Genomic DNA, 21,519 nt, shown 5'->3' with positions numbered 1-21,519 from the left:
TGGCTCAATCCAAGGCATCTTCGGGGTGACATTCACACATTCCGTGTCCTCCTTCAATTAATCAATCAATGAAATAATAAATTTTAAATTTTCTGTCAATTGTAAATGTTTATTTGCTGTTTTTATTTCCCATCCACTATGTCTTTTCTTATTTTCTTCTTTTGTGCAATTATTTATCTTATTCTCTAAATGTTTTGAAATAAATTTATAAACCCACTTTTCCATAGCAGGACTTCAAGAAATCGAAAAAGGAGACAGCAAAACACCAATCAGTTTCATGATTTTATTTGATGGTCAGAAAAGGGGAAGCCAATGATTTCGAATCTGTTAATCCAGATATAAGATTTATAGACAAATCAATTTAACAAAAATCTTCTCTAAGGAAGGACTAGGGGAGAAGAGAGAGCAGTGAAGGGGAGAGACAGAGCAGTGAAGGAACCACACAAACGCTTGGTCCCAGTTCTAGCACAACTCTGGGACTCACAATAGCCTGCTGAGCAAGGTTGTTGACCTGGAACACACCCAACTGACAAGCAGAGGAGGAGCTCTGCAGACTTTCTGACTGCCAGATTAATGGGATTTTGCTGGGGACAGTTGGATTGCTTGGGCACCATGAAGGAAAAGAATCTAATCAAGGCAATAATAAATACTGACAGGCCAGGGACATGATTTCAAAGGCAGACCAGACACATAAGGCATTCTGTGTTCTTGAATGTCTGTCCATAACAAGCTCTTCGTTCAGATCAGGTGAGAAGCAGCTCAGCTAGCAAAATGCCCTAAAAACCAGATGCTACCCTGGGACTTCAGTGCTCTGCACCCAGTTGGGGAGTGACAGAACAGAGAAATGGCAATGGCACCAGTAGCTTCTATACCTATTAACAGGCCACTGTTCCTTAATCAGAAGCAAGGGCTTCTCTGGTTACAGGGAGCCCACAAGGGTGGTAGTCTGAGCCATGCTTAAGCTCTTGGGAGACCTCAGCTCAGCAGGATTATCTGCCCAGAAGATGCAAACTGGAAGAAGACAGGAGGGGTATGCATGAATGGGACTGGGAAGCATATCAAAAAAAGGGAAAGGAGGTTGGGCCACCCTGGAGGATGTATGTTATGTTACAAACATTAAGGCATCATGGTTACAGGAAACGTATCACAAATGGAAAGGCAACCCACATCCCCCAAAGAGAACGTGTAGGCCATGAACATGACTAAGCCTGGCAAGGGCCTGCCGTCCCAACTGTTTCCAGCCTGCACGGAATGATGACTTCTCAGCACCTCACCCCTTGCTCAGAGATGGCAAGGTCTCCAAATCCTCTCCCCTACAGACAGAAATGTTGCTTGCTTCCCCTTTACCACCCGCCTGAAATGTACTGAAATGGGACAGAAGCAGCAGACCTCTTACTCAAGGCCAGAGAGGGACAAGAAACACTTCTGCCTCTGCACTTGGGAGACACAGGGCAGGTTTGGTCACTGTTACTGATTCTTGGGAGGAAATACATACAGGGCATTGAGCCAAAAGGTCTTCCTGGTGAGCTAAAAATGAGAAGGGAAGGTTGTCCAATGCCAGCACTTTGGTACAGGGAGGGGTTTCTACTGTAGCCACTGTCTGAACAACTCTTGGGGCTGGGCTATGAAAGGGCTAATCTTTCCATTCCTTCTTGATAGTCAGGTTCCACTCCCAGGAAAGGTGGTCCGTCTTATCATCATCTGTAAATTTAGATCGGATGTTGTAAGTGCCCCGGGCCAGCATGCCCTTAGGGGCTTCCTCCAGGGGGGTCAGGAACTCATATTCCTCAGCACGTGGCCCGTAGCTTCCAACCATATAGTCAGTCTTGTCAACTGGAAAGAGAAAAACAGCTGTAAGGCATGAATGGCAAGAAAAAAGTGTTACTGGAAGTCGCGCAGTGCAAGTTGTAGATATCTGAGATCACAAATGCACTGACAACTATCATATAAACAAATCCCTGCTACCTAAAACAAGAGTGGCACTGGAATTTTATTTTGTATGTGCTCAAGCACCCCAATTTCTTTCAAAGCCAGCTTTACTCTGAGGTCTAATATCTATTTTTGGATGGGCCTATCCATTGTTCACACTTCCTCTTCTGAAACCTGATTATCCTTAAGCCTATACACACTGCTGTTTTGCTCTGCTGTTTTAATAAACTCTAAATACCTTAAGCAGGTATTTTTGGTGCCAAACTTTCTTCGGGGTTGTAATATGGTGACATGCCTCCGAAGGCCTAGCCATATCCAGACTGACTACCAAGTACTGGACTTAAGGGGCTTTTATGTTTGTCAATCTGCAGAAAGAGAAAAGTGTTTTCCTTCTTTTGGCAGTAACTATGCCACGATCTTGTTCTGATTGGGTGTAACAGACTCAGCAGAGAGAGAACTGCAGCATCAATGCATCTTCACACTGAAGAAAAACCAAAAGCCACCCAAAGCAATTGATGGTTGTGTGTCCTTTTGCTATTCCACCTCTTTTCTGGCTGCCATTCAAACACAAATTAATTTTCTCTCCGTTAGGTGAGTACCAAGTTTCAACTCTACTCTGCAGCTCTTATTTCAATCTAAGTTAGACACTACTCTTGGGAACACACCAGGCTACTTCTCCCCAGAAGAACAGAACTGGTACTCACTTTTTACTCCTTTCCTGAATGTGTGTTGAATGTACTTCAACCCTGAAACAATCTCCCTCTTTACCTATAGTGAGAAAGAATATATCAAATCAATACACACCTTTTGGCCAAATGCCTTTCCTCAAAATTATATGCTGAATTATTCACAGACTGACCCTTCTGACAGGCACTACAAGAACTCAGAAGGAGATCTTACCTGAAAAGAGATTTTTATCTGGTACTCTACACCTTCCTTCAGCACAAACGCCTGCTTCTTGAAACTCTCCAAGTCAGCTGAAAGGAGAAGACGGGAATTAGGCAAATTTCTCCCAGAAGATTCAGAACTGGCAAGCAACCTGTGGAGTTACTTCTATGTGAGGTATTAGCTTTAAAGCCTGGCTGCAATAACCATGGAAGTGAAGCTTTAATTCAGAGGTAAGAATGGTGTCCACGGGCACCAATACAAACCAGACAGGAAACTAAATAGGAAGCTGCATGCAACAAAGCAAAACATTGTACCTATTTGCAGGAAAGCTTTTGGTTCCCCCAAAGCTGCCATTGGAAAGTTAGAGCACACCCTGGTAGGCTCCTCTGCTAAATGGGTGTTCTGCAACTGAACAGGTCCGCCAAGGCCGCCTTTTTGTGAACAGGCAAGTTTCCCTTGACAGCTGCTCTGAATGCACCCAACTAACGTTCTCAAAATTCTAGCCCCCAAAGATTGCCTACTCATCCTTTGAACTTACACCACCAACTTGGCTGATAATGTTCATCCACAGAACTTTTAAACCAGTGAAAAAGTAGTAAACTAGTAGCATAATGCATAGCGCCAATCCGGGATCTTCTAACATTAATGCCTGCAATGCCTTTCAAACATCCCACCAGAACGTATGTAGCAGCTAGCTAGCTGAGTACAACATACTGAGGTTAAAATATGAGCCAGCTGAGGCTTTATAGAACAGATAAAATGTTGTGATTTCCAGAAGGATAACCATGCTTGGTGTTTTTTTTGGCTGCAACCTAAGCACTCTGAGGCATCCTCATGACTTACCAATTCATTGTGACATAAGATTTCATAGACTACACTTTGTTTTATGCACCTGATGAAATTATCCAGAAAACTGTTCACCGTAAATGTAGTTGTCTTTAAGGTGCCATAAAGTGTGTGCTGTATTTTTTGATCCACCCCATTTACCTGTCAGATCCAACTCCAAGGGACCAGGAGCTGTTGCACAAATCAAAGTCAGTTTTGTTACCACCACATTTGGACTAGTCGGGTCTGCAAGAGGAGAGAGAATATGCCTCAGAGCAGAACATCAAACCTGGCCCCCTATTCCCACAGGGCAGCAGAACCCAAGTGCATGCCTAGAAATGGTGGCCTTCCTTTTAAGAGCTTTCTAGCCCTCCACACTGCAACCATGAATGCTTATGCAAATCTCCCCCAATCTGGTGCCCTCCAGATGTTTGAAAGCTTATTAATGTCCTTTGTTTTCATGTTCTCCTTATGTGTGTATTTCTTTTCCCTTCTGTGCTTTTCCCATCTTTGAAGAAGGACAAATTGCAAAAAAAACCCATACACAAAAACTCAATTTCTCATTATTACTTCTGATTTAATTCTATCTGGAAATATGTTTTATTTGTAGAGTTCACGCAAACTCTAAACTTTTGGTTTGTTGATAAACAGCACAAAAGCTCACTTCAGGGCACAGTGGGCATGTTCACATAACATACTAATTCCAGGGGTCTTGTGAAGAGTTCAAGGGCCCAAACTCTGAAGCCTCATATAGTGATAGAAAAGCACATCACAGTACTCAGACATAAACACATTGAATAAACATCCTGAAACAGAGTTACATTTTTGCCATTTCACTTCGGCCTCTTAAGGTATGGGGATGGCAGCACTGTGACAGTAGGGGCTGCTTCTGCCATTGGCTCTTGGTTAGGAGCAATGGAGCTGCTGGTTCTGCAAGAGAGATCCCAGGACCCCCACTGTAATGCAGAGGAACTGAAATTCCAGCAAGAAGGGACCTCACCCTTCTTGCTTCTACCAGAGCTGGCCCCAGGGTATCACTCTGAACTGGGCTTGCAAATCTTGTCAAGGCAGGTCCTCTCCTCTGCCTGAGATGCTCTAGATAGCAAGCCAGGCTGACATGGCCATACACCTGAAACACGCCCTTGACAGGATCCACTGGCAGCAAGGAGCAGCTGCGGGGCTGGGAAAAGCAGGCCCCAAACCTGGTGATGATGATGCCAACCACCCCATGGACTATCCTGCCAGGCACAGAGCCATGCTTTCTTCTTAGCCTGGAACTGCTGGCCTCAGGATCTGCAATGAAACTGGTGAATGCCAGCCTTTCACATCTCTTCCAGTCATCTGGCAAGAGCAAACTAGGAATGTGGACAGAGATAAAGAGGATGGGAAAACAAGGGTGCCAACTTGCCCAGAGCAACAGAAAGTGCTTCACTCACTTCATACTGCAGCAGAGTGGCAGCCCAAGGTAGGAGAACAGCTTGCTGATCTTAGCCAGGCCCTATGAATCCTCCCTGGAGTCGTAAGTGACCTCCTCAACTTGCTACACCCACTGAAATGGGCAGGGCTCTCTCAGCCAGCAGAAAGACATGACCCACAGGGCCAAATCTTTCTTCTAAGTACTGTTGCAAGATCACATAAAAAGAGGACTTCATGCAGCCCACAAGTTTGAGACCACTATGCTAAGCCAATGTTTCCTTAACTGTGGCTTACTATACAAACCTCAATTTGCTGAGTTCACCACAGCATATAAATTATGGTTTCTAAACCACATTTTCTATGTTCACATAATTTGGTGAGCTACACACAATGAAACCATACTGCAGTTAAGGGTAGCACATGAATCCAAGAATAGCCAGGAATTCAAAAGCATCCAATACTTGGCACAGGCCAGCTGGATTCCATACCCTCATTCAGATGATGAGGGTAGGAAAACAGCTTTTATGGAACGCTCCAGTTTGCGAGGCTAAGTCAGGCTTCCGAAGCTGTCACTTCTACCACTCATGCACACTCCTCAATGAAAGAATGGGTCTTCCAGGAACCCACCAGCAGTAATGGCAACGTTTCCCAGTAGGGCTTCCTTATACTTGCGTAGACTCTCGTCATCTTTGTCCAGCTCCTGGATCTCCTGGATGCTCTTTTGGGCAGGGGGCTTGTAGTTGACGGAGTGCTCATCCTCTTCGTTTTCAGCTGCAATCTGGGCCAGCTGCTCATGGGTAGGCTCTTGCTCAGCCATCTCTGCAGCTATGTCCTATATCTGAGGGACATACACAAGGACATTAGTTAGTACCTTGGGGACCGCAATAGTTTTATCTGCTTTTTACCTGGAAAGTCATTGGCTTAAAGGTTTAAAAAGCTGACCACATTCTTTGGCTTTTTAAATAGTCAAGTCCAGATTAAGACTCCTCTTTGGGAAGCAGGAGATAGTAGATTCCTAGTTGAAGTACTGCCATCCTCAAGAGAAAAAGCTTAGAATTTGCCCTTTGCCCTCTAGGAGTAAGTCAGGTTTTCATGTGGGATATAGATTCTGCTCTTCCCACATCAAAAGAAGATTGATTAAACAAAGTCTATGCTGTTTTCTAGCCTCCAGTGCAATAACATTAGTTTATATCCAGCAAGTAGTACCCCATATAAACTGATCACCCCACAAGTGACAAAACTGCCTTTTTGGGGAGGTGGGCATGTCCAATGCAGTCAACTGCAGAGTGCCACGACTCAACAAGGCTGGCTAAATTAGCTATTTCATTTGGCAGGGGGAGCAGTAAATAAACTTCAAAGCACTCACAGGACAATTAATAAAAAACAATGAAGCAGGGTGGCAAAGGTAACCATCGGCAGTGTTTATAATCTGAGCAAATTATTTCACATACTCTCAAGTTTCCTGCAAGCTACATAAAGCGTGTAAGAGTAGCTTTCACTACTTCCTTTGTGTCTCTTTCTCAGACTCAATTTGCATAAATATGCAGAGATCAGAAAAAAAGCTTAAGCTGTGCTGTCAGACACTTAGCAGATGCTGGAACCCAGTCAAAGAGTAATTTACACTTGGGACACACTAAACTGCCCAGATGTGAACATGCTGCTTCTAAAGTACATGCTTATTTGCACTGCATAGTAAAGAGAGCAAGATCAGGCAGGGCGACCCGTAAGTTTAAATAATGCCAAATACTTTGCCTCAGAATGCTACAAACAGGAAAGTAATGAAGGGATGCTAAATTAATTCCTCTAAGCCAAGGAGAAGCAACTTCTCTACTCTTGTGAGCACAGGTAAGATTGTGAGAGCTAGTTATGGGTGATTCCACAAAATGGACACTATGAGGAATTCGCCTGTTCACCATATGGCTGCCAGAGCATGTATGGAAGTCCACGAATACCAAATCACCAGACAGCTACTAGTGAGGATACACCTCATTATCCTCCCTCTCCCCAAAAAATGTTCTTTACCATCTCCACTTATCTGAATCCTTTTTTTCAAGCAGGTAGGCATACTTTGAAACAAAGCGCCGTTTTTATCATTCAAGAATACTTAGGGGGCTTGTGTGGGACCCAGAAGCTTTCTTGTAAGTAAAGCAGCATTACATTAAAACTTACATTAAAATTAAAAAAAAAAAAAAGGACACCATGGACACCATGTTCCTACCTCTAACAAAGCTTCACTTCCATGGTGATTGCAACCAGGCTTTAAAGCTAATACTGCACATAGAAGTAACTCCACCGATTGCTTGCCAGTTCTGCATCTTCTGGGAGAAATTTGCCTAATTCCTGTCTTCTCCCTTCAGTGTCAAAGCAGAAGGGCTCAATTCATTATTCATAGGAACAAGGACAGTGGACTTCTGCAAACTCAACCTACTGATGCATTTAGCTCTCAATATGCATTAATTGCCATTCCCAGCCAAAAATGGTCACATTGAGAGGTATGGAGACGATAGGAACTGAAGTTGAACATGGCCGAGGACACCATCCTCAGGAATGCAGTTGCAAACTGTCTAGGAGCAGCTCTCCAGGGTTTCAGGTGTAAAACTGGAGATGCTGGGGATTGAATTTAGGACTTCCAGTACAAAAGGATGTGCTGTATCAGAGCTACAGTCCATGGCTGTGCTCCTGTGTGTAAAGCTCTGATGTCCGGCAAATATCCCATCCTGGGAGCACCAGAAAGCCAGACAGCCAGTCACAGATCAATGTTTCACAGCAAATACCAATCCTGAACACAGCATGGAATATAATTTTTAGTGAAAAGAAGGAATATACATAGTCAAGCATGAAGCACTGCATCATCTGTAAATGGGAAAATACAATTAGCCACATGGAACAGATCTGTAATTTCCACTGACAAGCACACGAGCCGCCTGACAGGTGAGACAGGCAAGCAACATGGAAGCCAATTGTCTCATCCACCCAAGATGGGGCCTTGAGACTAAGAGCAGCACCCGCCCTCTCCTCGCATCAGATATGCTTATCTACTCTGGCAATTTGACAACAGTCTCCACATCTTTTACACCTGCCAGTTTTTCACTAATGTAAGCCCCTTCCAAGTTTATTTCAGCCATTTATTCTTGCCAGTGTTCTTTTATAGGATTAGTTATGACACCGTGCAAACCCACGTGCTGGCCACCTCTTACGAGCATCAGGCATACATATACCACTGTGAAGAGATAACTTTTAAAACAAGTTTTCTACTACAATTTAGTGCTGATTAATGCTGGAATATGTCAGGCCCTCTCACCTTTTACTTAAAGAAGGAGGATGGGGAGAATGGGGGAGAATGGGGAGAATCAAGAAAGGGAGTGCTTTCTCAGACAATGCAAAGGAACAGCTTCTTTCCCGTGGGAAAGGAAGCTGGTAGATTTAAAATCCCTCTGGAGATACATTTCTGTAGAGTAACAAATCATCTCAGCCAGTCAAAGTATGCGTCCATTCCAAGGAAACCAGGTGCATCCTACTCCTGACTGCTTTTTGTACCCAAGCCCAGGAAATCCATCTTAGAGGACTGCTACCTGTAAAGAGAGCAATATGTGCAGCATCTGCTCATTACTGTACAGCAAATTCTCTCTGGAACAGCTACAGGCAAGTCTATATGAAGAACTACAGAAACTATCATTTTGCAGACAGAAAGTTTGATGCAATATCAAGGAAGCTGTGACCCAAAAGTCGATTCAGAATAAGCAGCCACTCAGTCCTCATCAAGTCTTCACCAGCGTGCAAGGTGGTATCTATTTCCAGTCCACAGAGCCGAGAGAAAAATTCCAGACAGTAGCATTCATAAGGCAGAGCAGCCGGCTGTCATGACTGGAAGCGTAAAATGATGTAGCTGAGCCTTACGTCACTGGAAGCAGTGCACCCTCCCTCCAAGTCAGGAAACTGGCTCCTATCCCAAGGGTGTGTCCACATGCCTTTCACATTACTGAAGACTTGCTACTAGTGGTACAACTCAGCTGCTTCCCTATCTAAGCTAGGCTGAAAGGCTTCTGTTCCTATTCCATTTTCCTCTCAGTTAAAGGGGAGAAGAAGCATTTCACTGGCCAAAAGAAAAAGTTCTTACTCCACATATACTATTCTGTGATACCCAAACTTATACTGCAAAGTTCACCATCATCTCTTCTAAAAGTTACCAAGGATGTCCATACATTATGCAGACCCACAGCTTTGTGAAGATTTCATATATGTGTGCATTCATACAGGAGTATATATAAAGAAAAACATTTATTTATTTATTTATCACATTTTCCCACCGCTCATCTCAACAATGACTCTGGGCAGTTTACAAGCAAATTTAAAACAGTAAAAAATTAAATGTCGATTAGAAGAAATACATTATAAAATATACATATACAAATATACTAATTGCAAGTACAATAATCACCTACCTCTGACCCCTATCCTTGGCTCCATATGTGGATTATGCTTAAAAAAAAAACGATTTCAGGATGAGAATCTCACTACTTTTGGGGCACCCTAGAAACTTAGTATGTCCCTAACAACAGAAGGAGCAACTGTAAGAGACATGGGCTGCATGCAGTAAAGGGTCAACACAGTAGGTGGACTATAAGAGGAACTAATCATAAGTATGCAATGGTGTCCTAGCAGCACTGCCACAAATTGAGAATATTTTCTTCTGACATTCCTTGGACCAAAAAGCTAATCCTCTAAAGACTGCTGAAATTTTAGTGTTACAAAGTGTTTTGATGGCTAAACTTCCTAGGGAAAGTCTGACTCCACAACGTAGGAGGAAGAACATCCTATGGTTTTACAGCTGCCTTTCTTCCAGAAGCACATGGACAGTTGCAATATTCTTTAATAGCAACAGGAATAGACAAAGAGGCTGTGCACAGTAGGTAAAGCAAGTCTGACTCCAGAGGTCAGGTGCTGCCTCTTGTATCATCAGATCACAGATACCATGCCCACATTAAGAGAGGAAGGCCTTGCTAGAAATAGCTTGCCAGAAGTTCTAAGCCTCCTACACCTTCACTTAATGTTTACTAAGGGTCACTGGAATAAAGATGCCTAGAAGGAACAAAACCCTTTTATCTGTCATTTCCAGGTGTAGCTAAATACCAGCAGATTCATTTAAACTACATTCTCAGGTGCCTGGCCCAGGAAACTCACAACGAGGGAAGTGCTGTGTGCAGTGAGAAACAATTTGGAAAGGACTCCACAATCCCATTTTAACTTTTCGACTCTTTAAAATTAGTAAGGTAAATAGAGAATAAAGCTGCCAACTCTTGCAAGATGGAAGTCCCAATATCTTTAAAGTAGTACAAAGTAGATATTATGGCAAGAGAAAAAAACTCAGAAGTTATATCCCCATTGTTCAAGGCTTCCAAGAAGCCCTAAAATCAATCTAACTAGTATGTTTACATAGAAAAAAGGCTCAGATTGGAACACCCAGTAGTTTGGAATATTCCAAAATATAATTTGTTAGCCTGTTCAGTAAGGGAAGTCACAGTAGTGAAGTACTGAAAGGACTAAAGTATCGTGACACACACATGCAGCCGAACCCACATGCAGCACAGTTTGCAGATATGTATCTATGGGAAGTATAAATCATAAAAGGATATAACAGTATTCTTCATACATCTGATTTCTGCATATGAGAACTTGTGCTACAATAAAATTGGCAAAAAGAATGACATGTTTTATATAGACATATGGCCATACCTTTATTAAGCCAACCTAAGTTACCCAATATAATCTGCAAGTCTCTGAATTTCTAAGAATTTACTCTCAGGCAACAAAGTAAAAAGCAAATTTTAAAGTGGGGGAAGGGAAAAAATAAATCTGGTTGGCATTAAGACAATAGGTGCATCAAGATACCATCTTAAATAAGCTAACAGACATATCAAATACAGAAGTAGTGTTAGGTTGCACAAAGGACGCTCCCAAAACCAATGTTTGCTAAAAAAACCAAAGTATTTTAAAGAGAAAACTTACACTTTCAAATCTATGGAGTTATCTTGAATTTACTTGTTAAAACAGTGCCACTGCTAAATACCTATACAGTAGTTTCCTGATACTCCAAGCACTACTACTACTAGATACACTACTACTTGATACTTTCCTGAATTTTCTCAGTTAACCAGTTTATTGTTTTCAACCACAAGCCATAACAAATAGTATAAAGTTTACGTAGGGTAGTAACCAAGTAAAATATATTTAAATCTATTAAGCCTGAAAGAACATAATAAACATGTAAATAATTACCAGAACTTTTGTTAAAATAACTTCTGTTTAGCAGCCACTAGTGAAACTTGCAGCCTGAATTTTATATGTTGATTACCTACTAATGCGATTACCAGGTGTTTACTGATTACAGGTAATCCTCATCTGATGAAAACGTAACTTTGCGACCAATCCTCACATTTACAACCTTCACAGGTCTGAAAAGCAAAGGAAAGCTGAAGATTATAAGCACAGTTGTGGTTTCACTTAGTGACCACTTCAGTTAACACCCGAGTTGCTGGTCACTAAACAAGGACTACCTGTAGCATTCTATTCCATTTTTCATTCAGGAACTCAAAGCAGCATATATAACATTCCTTTTCCCTACTTCTTTTCCACAACACCCCTTTGAGGTTAATTCTCTCATGTTCATCCTCAGGTATCACTTTGCTTTAATTACCTCAGCATATTAAGATGTTTAAAACATTACCATGTAGAATACACAGCAAAACTAGTAGAGATCTACATGCATAGCAAGTACCCAAATATACAGTATTAATTTGATTTCTCTGGTACTTATAAATATATCATTTATGAATTGATGCAAGTTTCACAGGAACTGCAATTATTGCCAAGTAACTTCATTATTACCCAGAAGGAATATTAGACTAAAAATGAAGAAAGCACAAGCCAAGTTGTCTGATACTGTGTTTCTTTCCTGATTTGATTGGTAAGTGTTCCTTAGAATATCAAAGGCGACGGCAAGAAGGATAAAGGTCAGAAAATGATGACTGTGATAGCTTCTAGGAGTACTAAGAATGCTTTGAGTACCAATATAGGAACAGGAACACATCTAGTCCTAAATATAGCTACAGAAGAGCAACTTGGAAATGTGCACCCTTAAACATCTAAAATGAAGAGCGGTTTTAACATTAATACAGCTATTAAAGATATAAACCCCAAAGAAGAGGAAGGAATCTCACAGCTAAAGTTGAAGATTTAAGGCATCTCCAAGTGTAGATTAAGAAGTGCAAAACACATAGGAAAGTTGGCCTGCACACAAGTAGACAATGCATCCCTGAAAACTGGTGACTCAGTTTTAAATGAGCAGCTCTTCATATTCTGGGCAGCAATAAATGATTTTCTTGTTCACTGGAAACACGTTTACAGAGCAAAAAGATAGTGTAAAATAGTTCTGTAGCCCTTGTCGTCTACTAATGCCCAGGATCCACTGTGTGACACTGTAGAAAGGGAGAAAACCTGAGCAGCTTGTTTGCAACCTGCCCTAATCAATCTTGTTTAAATCTTCATTTCTACTCATTAAATTCCTGCAACATACATCAATTCTTTGGAGACATCTAAAAGAAAGGAGAAACTAAATGGAAACAAACTCTCAAGAACTTTCTCTTCTAAGAAAATAGAAATGGGCTTAATCAGATTATAACCCTGAGAGGGAAACATTCAGCAATGTAAGACAGGGGGCTTTGCTACTAGGAAAATCTGCAGCAGAGAAGCCAGAAGTCTCTTATACAAATGGTCCTCAAGGTTGACCATTAGTTCACTTGGGTTCCAGCTCAATGAACTGAAGATATCTTTAGCTTCAGATATAATGCATTATGCTAAAATGAGGGACAATGAAATTAGTGAAAAGTAGGGAAATATTAATCTTATATGAACAATCTACTTGCACAGAGTCTATATAATTGGGATAGTATATAAGTATCATAATAAATAATTAACAGCTACAGGGCTCAAGGAATCATTGATTGTAAATATTTTTTTGCAAGGAAGTTCCTGGCCTTTAAAGTCGAAGAAAAGACCACTTTCACAAAGGCTCAAAATGTTTCCACTAAACACTGGATCTTCTTTGCTTGAATATTCTGTTGTCTTCTAGTGGCCAGTGAATCATACCACCCAGAAATTCTGATCTACAGCCTGCATTCACCCTTCAGTTAACATTTACAGCCTTTCTGCATTAGCTGATAGTACAAGCTTACCAAGCTGCAGTATATAAAACTTTTCACCAAGGAAACACTGCAGTAAATATTGATGAGGGTGAAAACAAGTCATTTCAGGAGCTTTTTCTTTTATGGGAAATACTATATTGCTAACTGCAAATATCAGGAAGTTCTCAGTCAGCAAATATTGGGCTAACAGTTGTGAGCCACCCAGAGTTGCTTAGGTGAGCTGGGCAGCCATACAAATCAAATGTATAATAACAGTAGCAGCAAGAATTCTGTGCTTGCAGTGTTCTGAATGCTGGAAGAAATACTTCCAGAAGAACAAGTATCCTTACAAAAGGGTGCCACAAGACTAGCAGATGAAGAAACTCACAATCAGGCAATTAGGTAAACTGACTAACCTTTTGGCACAGTGGTAGTTATTACTGCTGTTAGCAGTACGGTTAACATATATTACTGCTGTTAGTATCTACTGTACTGGACCTACATGCAATCCTTTATCTCAAAGTACCTAAACCATTATTATCTGCAATCCACTAAATTATACTAGGCTGCAGGCACTGTAATTCGCATCTCACTCAACTGCAGCTAGTGTATTTCCACAACATATGACAAAATAGTAACACTGTCTCTTCATTAGCATTTTTTTCTTTCCAAGAAGTTTTTCAACAGAGTGGTTAAGTCAAGAACCAGGCTTCAGCCCCATCACATTTATCTCTGCAGTGTTTCACCAAGCATCAAGACTGGCCAGCTTCCAGTTCCTCTAAAGCAGTGCTTCCCAAACTTTTTCTTTCATTACCCAAAACTGCCTATCAGAAAGCCCTTTTTACCCAATGTAGGTAAAACACTTTAAGTCAATTTAAATGTACCAATCAAAGCGAATATTTGTAGCTCAGGGCTGAACTGTGGAGTCCTTGGTGCTCTCTGAGCCGCCTTGTTTCTTTGCAGACATTTCCTTGCCAGACTAGGCAACATCTTCAGTGCCCCTGAAGACATTGCCTAGTCTGGCAATGAAATGTCTGCAAGAAAACAACAAGGCTCAGAGAGCACCAAGGACTCCACAATTTAAATGTTCCTGTTGTGATTAGGTAATGGGTTCGTGTCATTACCCAAAGAAAAATCACTTTTACCCAATTTTGTGTAATTTACTCAGGTTTGGGAAGCACTGCTCTAAAGGAAGCACAGGATGAACAGCTCTGCTGGAAAGGCCCAAAGAGCACCCAAATTAACTGAGAAGGGATGGATATGGTTACTGTGTGCCTAGAAGAATGGCACATAGAGTTCTATCCTCACGACTGCCACAGAATGAGGATGAGGCAACAAAACTCCTTCAGATGCTTTGTATTCAGGCCAGGACCAACGTTCTATACAGGCAAGTTTTTAAACCTGTTTTCAGACCTAAAAAGTTGTCAAAGGATTCATTTATGCTAGTAACCTGTACAAACAGCTTGTTGGGACAGGATCTCACCCACATTCATCATCTCTGCTACTAGTGGATGTAACAATAGAGTATCACCACCATTGTAGGTAATGTGTAGAAGTACCCACTTGCCACCTTAGGTCAACACAGAAACCAGAACAGACTGCATGTTCCTTATAGTGATTTGATTTTTATCTGTGCCATTAAATTTGATGCCAAAAGATGACAGAGTTCTCATGGCAAAAACAAAACAAAACAAAACCATGTCAATAGTTTTAAATAAATTAAATTAAATTTAGCTATAATGATCATACTGCTAATACTAAGAACAGCTATTATTCTGTTTTTCTCTTTAACGAATTTTAGTAATTTTAAATATTATTTTTGATAAACTTCATGGACAGTAATAGATGGTCAGCATACTACTAGTTCCTTTGTTATGCGTAATATCCCAGCCTTAACTTGAAACAGTCAACTCTAACATTACAACCAGTTTTCTGTAAAGGTTCCTCCTTAATCTATAAACTATGCCAAAATATAGATGCCTAGCAAAGAAAAACAAGCAAACATAGGCTTCCAAGCTTGCCAGAAGAATTAATTAAATCTACTCATGATGCTAGATAAAAAGCTCAATAAGATCCACATAAAGTTATGGAACAGGCAGCAGCATAGCTATTACTGCTCTGAATCCAGATAAAACTAATGATTAAAATCTGTTAGTCTTTAAACTGCAACAAGCCTTTGTTCTCCCTCCAAAAGGCCGGAAAATTATAACTATCCCTGATAATAAAACCATTTAATTATTACCCAATTGTTCATCCCACTTCCAGCAATGTAAGTCTATTTCCTCTGACAAACAGAATACGTAAAAATAGTGATTGCATTTCAATGTTTCTGTAATAATATGAATCATCACACACACCACTGCTTTTTTTTAAAGGTGTTTATTTGTCTGTTTGGCAATCACTCTGAAATGTATTTATTTTAACTCTAGAAACAATGATATATTGGCTATGAAGAGGATATATTCTGTTCATGCTAAAGTTCCCCTTCCTTCACCTGATATTTAGATACCACGTGCTGGCTCTAACTAAGCTTGATTCATGTAGCTTACCCTATTTTCAGACAACAGTTTTCTTTCAAGAGGCACTAAGAAAACTGTTAATTCAAACACAATCAACCTCCTCATAGCAAGGCATTCACAAAGTAAGACAAAATAGTTGCTGCATGCTTTACAGAAGCTGTTCAAGAATAAAACAAATGTGAAAGTGAATCCAGAAAGTTATGATGTCTAACAATATATATTGAATCCTTTATTTAAATGTGTTTTTATCTACTTTGAGCTGCTTATAATTGTAGCAGATGGCAGCATATAAATTATATAAATAATGCATACATACCCTAAATATATTCAAATCATCCATTGTAACACTGTTGTCCTAACACTAGCAGTTTTCCTAACCCAGCATCTCTTCCAGATGTATTTATGTAGAATTCTCATCATTTCCCGTGATTAGATGGGATGGAAAATACAGTGCAGGACACTTAGAATGGTACAGGTAGTCCTTGTTTAGTGACCATTCACAGTTATGATGGTGATGAAAAAGTAATTTTGCGACCAACTCTTTCATTTATGACCTTCACAGGTCTGTAGGGGAAAGGAAAGCTGAAGTAAAATATAAGCACAGTCAGTTTCACTTAGCACCTGCTTTGCTTAATGACCAAATTGTTGGTCCCAATTGTGATTGTTAAACAAGGACTACCTGTAGTAGGTTCAGGGAATGAAACACTATGTTTATAGTGAGCTATGTATCCTATGGTTACTAGATACTTAAGATAAAGAAAGTGTTCACAAGATACCCTGAACTACAAATTAACCAACTACATTTAAGGCCAGCACGCTGTGAAATTCCCACCCATGTGCTTAAGTGACAGTTCTGTACAAACCCAGAAAACGGAACTGCTTGAATAAACCACAATTAGATTAATCATGGTAAGCACACTGACTTCAGCAAAGGATCGTTACCTTGTCGTGGTGCTGGAGCTTGAGCACCTCAATGATGCCATGAGCTAAACCGTGAAGGGCCACCCAAGACGGGAAGGTCATGACAGAGAGGTCAGACTAAATGCGATCCCTGAGGAAGGTAATGGCAACCCACCTCAGTATTCTTGCCGTGAAAACTAAATGGATCAGTACAACCAGAGATATGTCGGTATACCATCGGAAGATGAGACCCCCAGGTCGGAAGATGGTCAAAATGCTACTGGGGAGGAACAGAGGATGAGCTCAACTAGCCCCAGACGTGATGACGCAGCTAGCTCAAAGCCGAAAGGACGGCTAGCGGCCGACGGTGCTGGTGGTGAACGGCGAATCCGATGTTCTAAGGATCAACACACCATCGGAACCTGGAATGTAAGATCTATGAGCCAGGGCAAATTGGATGTGGTTATTGGTGAGATGTCAAGATTAAAGATAGACATTCTGGGCGTCAGTGAACTGAAATGGACTGGAATGGGCCACTTCACATCAAATGACCACCAGATCTACTACTGCGGACAAGAGGACCACAGAAGAAATGGAGTAGCCTTCATAATTAATAGTAAAGTGGCTAAAGCAGTGCTTGGATACAACCCAAAAAACGACAGAATGATCTCAATTCGAATTCAGGGCAAGCCATCTAACATCACAGTGATCCAAATATACGCCCCAACAACAAATGCTGAAGAAGCTGAAGTAGAGCAGTTCTATGAGGATCTGCAGCACCTACTGGACAACACGCCTAAAAGAGATGTTATTTTCATCACAGGAGACTGGAATGCTAAGGTGGGCAGTCAAATGACACCTCGAATTACAGGTAAGTATGGCCTGGGAGAACAAAACGAAGCAGGACACAGGCTGATAGAATTTTGCCAAGACAATTCACTCTGCATAACAAACACTCTCTTCCAACAACCTAAGAGACGGCTTTATACATGGACTTCACCAGATGGACAACACCGAAATCAGATTGATTACATCCTTTGCAGCCAAAGGTGGCGGACATCTGTACAGTCAGTAAAAACAAGGCCTGGAGCTGACTGTAGTTCAGATCACGAACTTCTTCTTGCACAATTTAGGATCAGACTAAAGAGATTAGGGAAGACCCACAGATCAGCTAGATATGAGCTCACTAATATTCCTAAGGAATATGCAGTGGAGGTGAAGAATAGATTTAAGGGACTGGACTTAGTAGATAGGGTCCCGGAAGAACTCTGGACAGAAGTTGGCAGCATTGTTCAGGAGGCGGCAACAAAATACATCCCAAAGAAAGAGAAAACCAAGAAGGCAAAATGGCTGTCTGCTGAGACACTAGAAGTAGCCCAAGAAAGAAGGAGAGCAAAAGGCAACAGTGATAGGGGGAGATATGCCCAATTAAATGCAAAATTCCAGAGGTTAGCCAGAAGAGATAAGGAATTATTTTTAAACAAGCAATGCGCGGAAGTGGAAGAAGACAATAGAATAGGAAGGACAAGAGACCTCTTCCAGAAAATTAGAAACATTGGAGGTAAATTCCAGGCCAAAATGGGCATGATCAAAAACAAAGATGGCAAGGACCTAACAGAAGAAGAAGAGATCAAGAAAAGGTGGCAAGAATATACAGAAAACCTGTATAGGAAGGATAACAATATCGGGGATAGCTTTGACGGTGTGGTCAGTGAGCTAGAGCCAGACATCCTGAAGAGTGAGGTTGAGTGGGCCTTAAGAAGCATTGCTAATAACAAGGCAACAGGAGACGACGGCATCCCAGCTGAACTGTTCAAAATCTTGCAAGATGATGCTGTCAAGGTAATGCATGCTATATGCCAGCAAATTTGGAAAACACAAGAATGGCCATCAGACTGGAAAAAATCAACTTATATCCCCATACCAAAAAAGGGAAACACTAAAGAATGTTCAAACTATCGAACAGTGGCACTCATTTCACATGCCAGTAAGGTAATGCTCAAGATCCTGCAAGGTAGACTTCAGCAGTTCATGGAGCGAGAATTGCCAGATGTACAAGCTGGGTTTAGAAAAGGCAGAGGAACTAGAGACCAAATTGCCAATATCCGCTGGATAATGGAAAAAGCCAGGGAGTTTCAGAAAAACATCTATTTCTGTTTTATTGACTATTCTAAAGCCTTTGACTGTGTGGACCATAACAAATTGTGGCAAGTTCTTAGTGGTATGGGGATACCAAGTCATCTTGTATGCCTCCTGAAGAATCTGTATAACGACCAAGTAGCAACAGTAAGAACAGACCACGGAACAACAGACTGGTTTAAGATTGGGAAAGGAGTACGGCAGGGCTGTATACTCTCACCCTACCTATTCAACTTGTATGCAGAACACATCATGCGACAAGCTGGGCTTGAGGAATCCAAGGCTGGAGTTAAAATCGCTGGAAGAAACATTAACAATCTCAGATATGCAGATGATACCACTTTGATGGCTGAAAGTGAAGAGGAACTGAGGAGCCTTATGATGAAGGTGAAAGAAGAAAGTGCAAAAGCTGGCTTGCAGCTAAACCTCAAAAAAACCAAGATTATGGCAACCAGCTTGATTGATAACTGGCAAATAGAGGGAGAAAATGTAGAAGCAGTGAAAGACTTTGTATTCCTAGGTGCAAAGATTACTGCAGATGCTGACTGCAGTCAGGAAATCAGAAGACGCTTAATCCTTGGAAGAAGAGCAATGACAAATCTCGATAAAATAGTTAAGAGCAGAGACATCACACTGACAACAAAGGCCCGCATAGTTAAAGCAATGGTGTTCCCTGTAGTAACATATGGCTGCGAGAGCTGGACCATAAGGAAGGCTGAGCGAAGGAAGATCGATGCTTTTGAACTGTGGTGTTGGAGGAAAATTCTGAGAGTGCCTTGGACTGCAAGAAGATCAAACCAGTCCATCCTCCAGGAAATAAAGCCAGACTGCTCACTTGAGGGAATGATATTCAAGGCCAAACTGAAATACTTTGGCCACATAATGAGAAGACAGGACACCCTGGAGAAGATGCTGATGCTAGGGAGAGTGGAAGGCAAAAGGAAGAGGGGTCGACCAAGGGCAAGATGGATGGATGATATTCTAGAGGTGACGGACTCGTCCCTGGGGGAGCTGGGGGTGTTGACGACCGACAGGAAGCTCTGGCGTGGGCTGGTCCATGAAGTCACGAAGAGTCGGAAGCGACTAAACGAATAAACAACAACAAACAACAACAAGCACACTGAACAAATACAGCCATAGGGATTATCCAACGGCAACAAGAAATTCAGGGAAAATTATTTTTAAGAAAAGATAAAACGGTATTCCCTCATTTCTCCGCCCTCAGTATTGATAGTGACCTACACTGAGCATGTAACAACACATGGAGGACTGCGACAGAAGTTATGGGTCTAAGGTCTACAGCGGAAGGAGAGGCGTGCCAGCTATTCACGGCGCTCTACAAACCGAAAGCAAGGGATGTTTCTCACGGCTACTGAGTGCTACCAGATAACGGCGCTTGCAGACACTGATCGTCTACAGCGCAAGCCTACGGCTAGCGTGCGAATCCCCTGCAGGGAAAATCGAACAGACAGAAGCAACTGCGGAGGCGACAAACAGGACGGTCGATGGGACACGACCGGGGGGAAAAAAAACCACCGGACACAGGCATCGGCTCAGCCTTCCACCGAAGCAAATGCAACCTACCCAGCACGTGCGTCCTCTGCGCGTTCCTACTGCTCTGCCGCCACCGGTGACGAACGCCGCCCGCCACCGCCCAGATCTACCCCGCGCGCGCACCCCCCGCACTTCCGTGTTACTGATCAAACGTCACTTCCTTTCGTGAGCAAGCAGCAGACTTTCTTTCCACTACTATTCTCCGCCTTCCTCCCGAGACATCACTTCCTTCAAGTGCGCCCTCATTGGCTCACTAAGCAAAGACGGGGAAAGGGAACCGAACGTGTGAGGAGAGACCATAGAGAATGCGTGCTGCGGCTAGAGCATCCTTGTGACGCCTTCTTTTGGGTAGAGAAAGTGGGGGAAATGAGGAAGAGTCAGTCTCTCCTCGCTTGGCAGCCATCTTGGGGTGGTATTGGCGGACTTTCGGTTCCTAATACGCGGGGCGATCACGTGCTCCCATTGTGTGGGAAGGGAGCTGGGGGGTCTCCAGGTAGAGCTTGAGGAGTACGCCTGCTATGGGTTGATTGCAGCTTTGCTGCCGGACGTTTTCGCAGTAGCGGGGAAGCTTTGCGCAACGATTCCTCCAGGGACCTCGAAGCTAATGCTGTCGATAGCTAACTGCTCTTCCTTTGGCACATTAAATTGAACAAAACTGGTTACCTTCCACGGGGCGGGTGGTGCGGGGACTATTAACCCAAAGCTGCAGTTAATTTCCTCTCAGGCTTTACTTCCTAAATTTAAGTAAAGACTACAGCAGCTCCCTCAAATTCCAATATAAGTGGATCACTCAATGAGGCCATAATCCTGTGCATTTGATTTAGGCATTAAAGGAGAGGGAGGGGCCACAACCACTGTGTAATCCTGTATAGGACCAGAGCCAGCCTTTCTCAACTTTTTGACCCTGGAGGAAGCCTTGAAATATTTTTCAGGCCTTGGGGAACCCCTGCACATTCAGGCTCAAAGTTACAAAATTATAACTCGTTTCATGTGTAGGCGCATATATCTATATCTATATATATACACACCTACACATGAAACGAGTTATAATTATGCCTACACACACACATATATATATATATATATATATGGGCCTACACACGTGTGTGTGTGTAGGCATATATATAGAGAACACTGTTGCGCTTGCGCCAGTGTTCTTAAAATAATGC

At 42.0% G+C, this 21,519-nt stretch overlaps 1 protein-coding gene across 1 annotated transcript; it reads right to left on the bottom strand.

The window, feature by feature from the left end:
• Nucleotides 1-269: 269 nt before the first annotated feature.
• ARHGDIA (Rho GDP dissociation inhibitor alpha) lies at nt 270-20,511 on the bottom strand. Its single transcript, XM_063293294.1, has 6 exons — nt 20,381-20,511; nt 5,686-5,896; nt 3,805-3,888; nt 2,830-2,906; nt 2,634-2,697; nt 270-1,833 (listed from the first exon to the last, which is right to left on the bottom strand). The coding sequence occupies exons 2-6, from the start codon at nt 5,873-5,875 to the stop codon at nt 1,634-1,636; spliced, it is 615 nt and encodes a 204-aa protein (XP_063149364.1). The 5' UTR covers nt 5,876-5,896; nt 20,381-20,511; the 3' UTR covers nt 270-1,633.
• Between the last annotated feature and the right edge of the window lie 1,008 nt (nt 20,512-21,519).

This window comes from Candoia aspera, chromosome 2 (genome assembly GCF_035149785.1).
Source record: "Candoia aspera isolate rCanAsp1 chromosome 2, rCanAsp1.hap2, whole genome shotgun sequence".
Lineage (NCBI taxonomy): Eukaryota > Metazoa > Chordata > Lepidosauria > Squamata > Boidae > Candoia > Candoia aspera.
The sequence above is the reverse complement of the archived record's forward strand: the minus strand, read 5'-3'. Positions and strand labels throughout refer to the sequence as shown.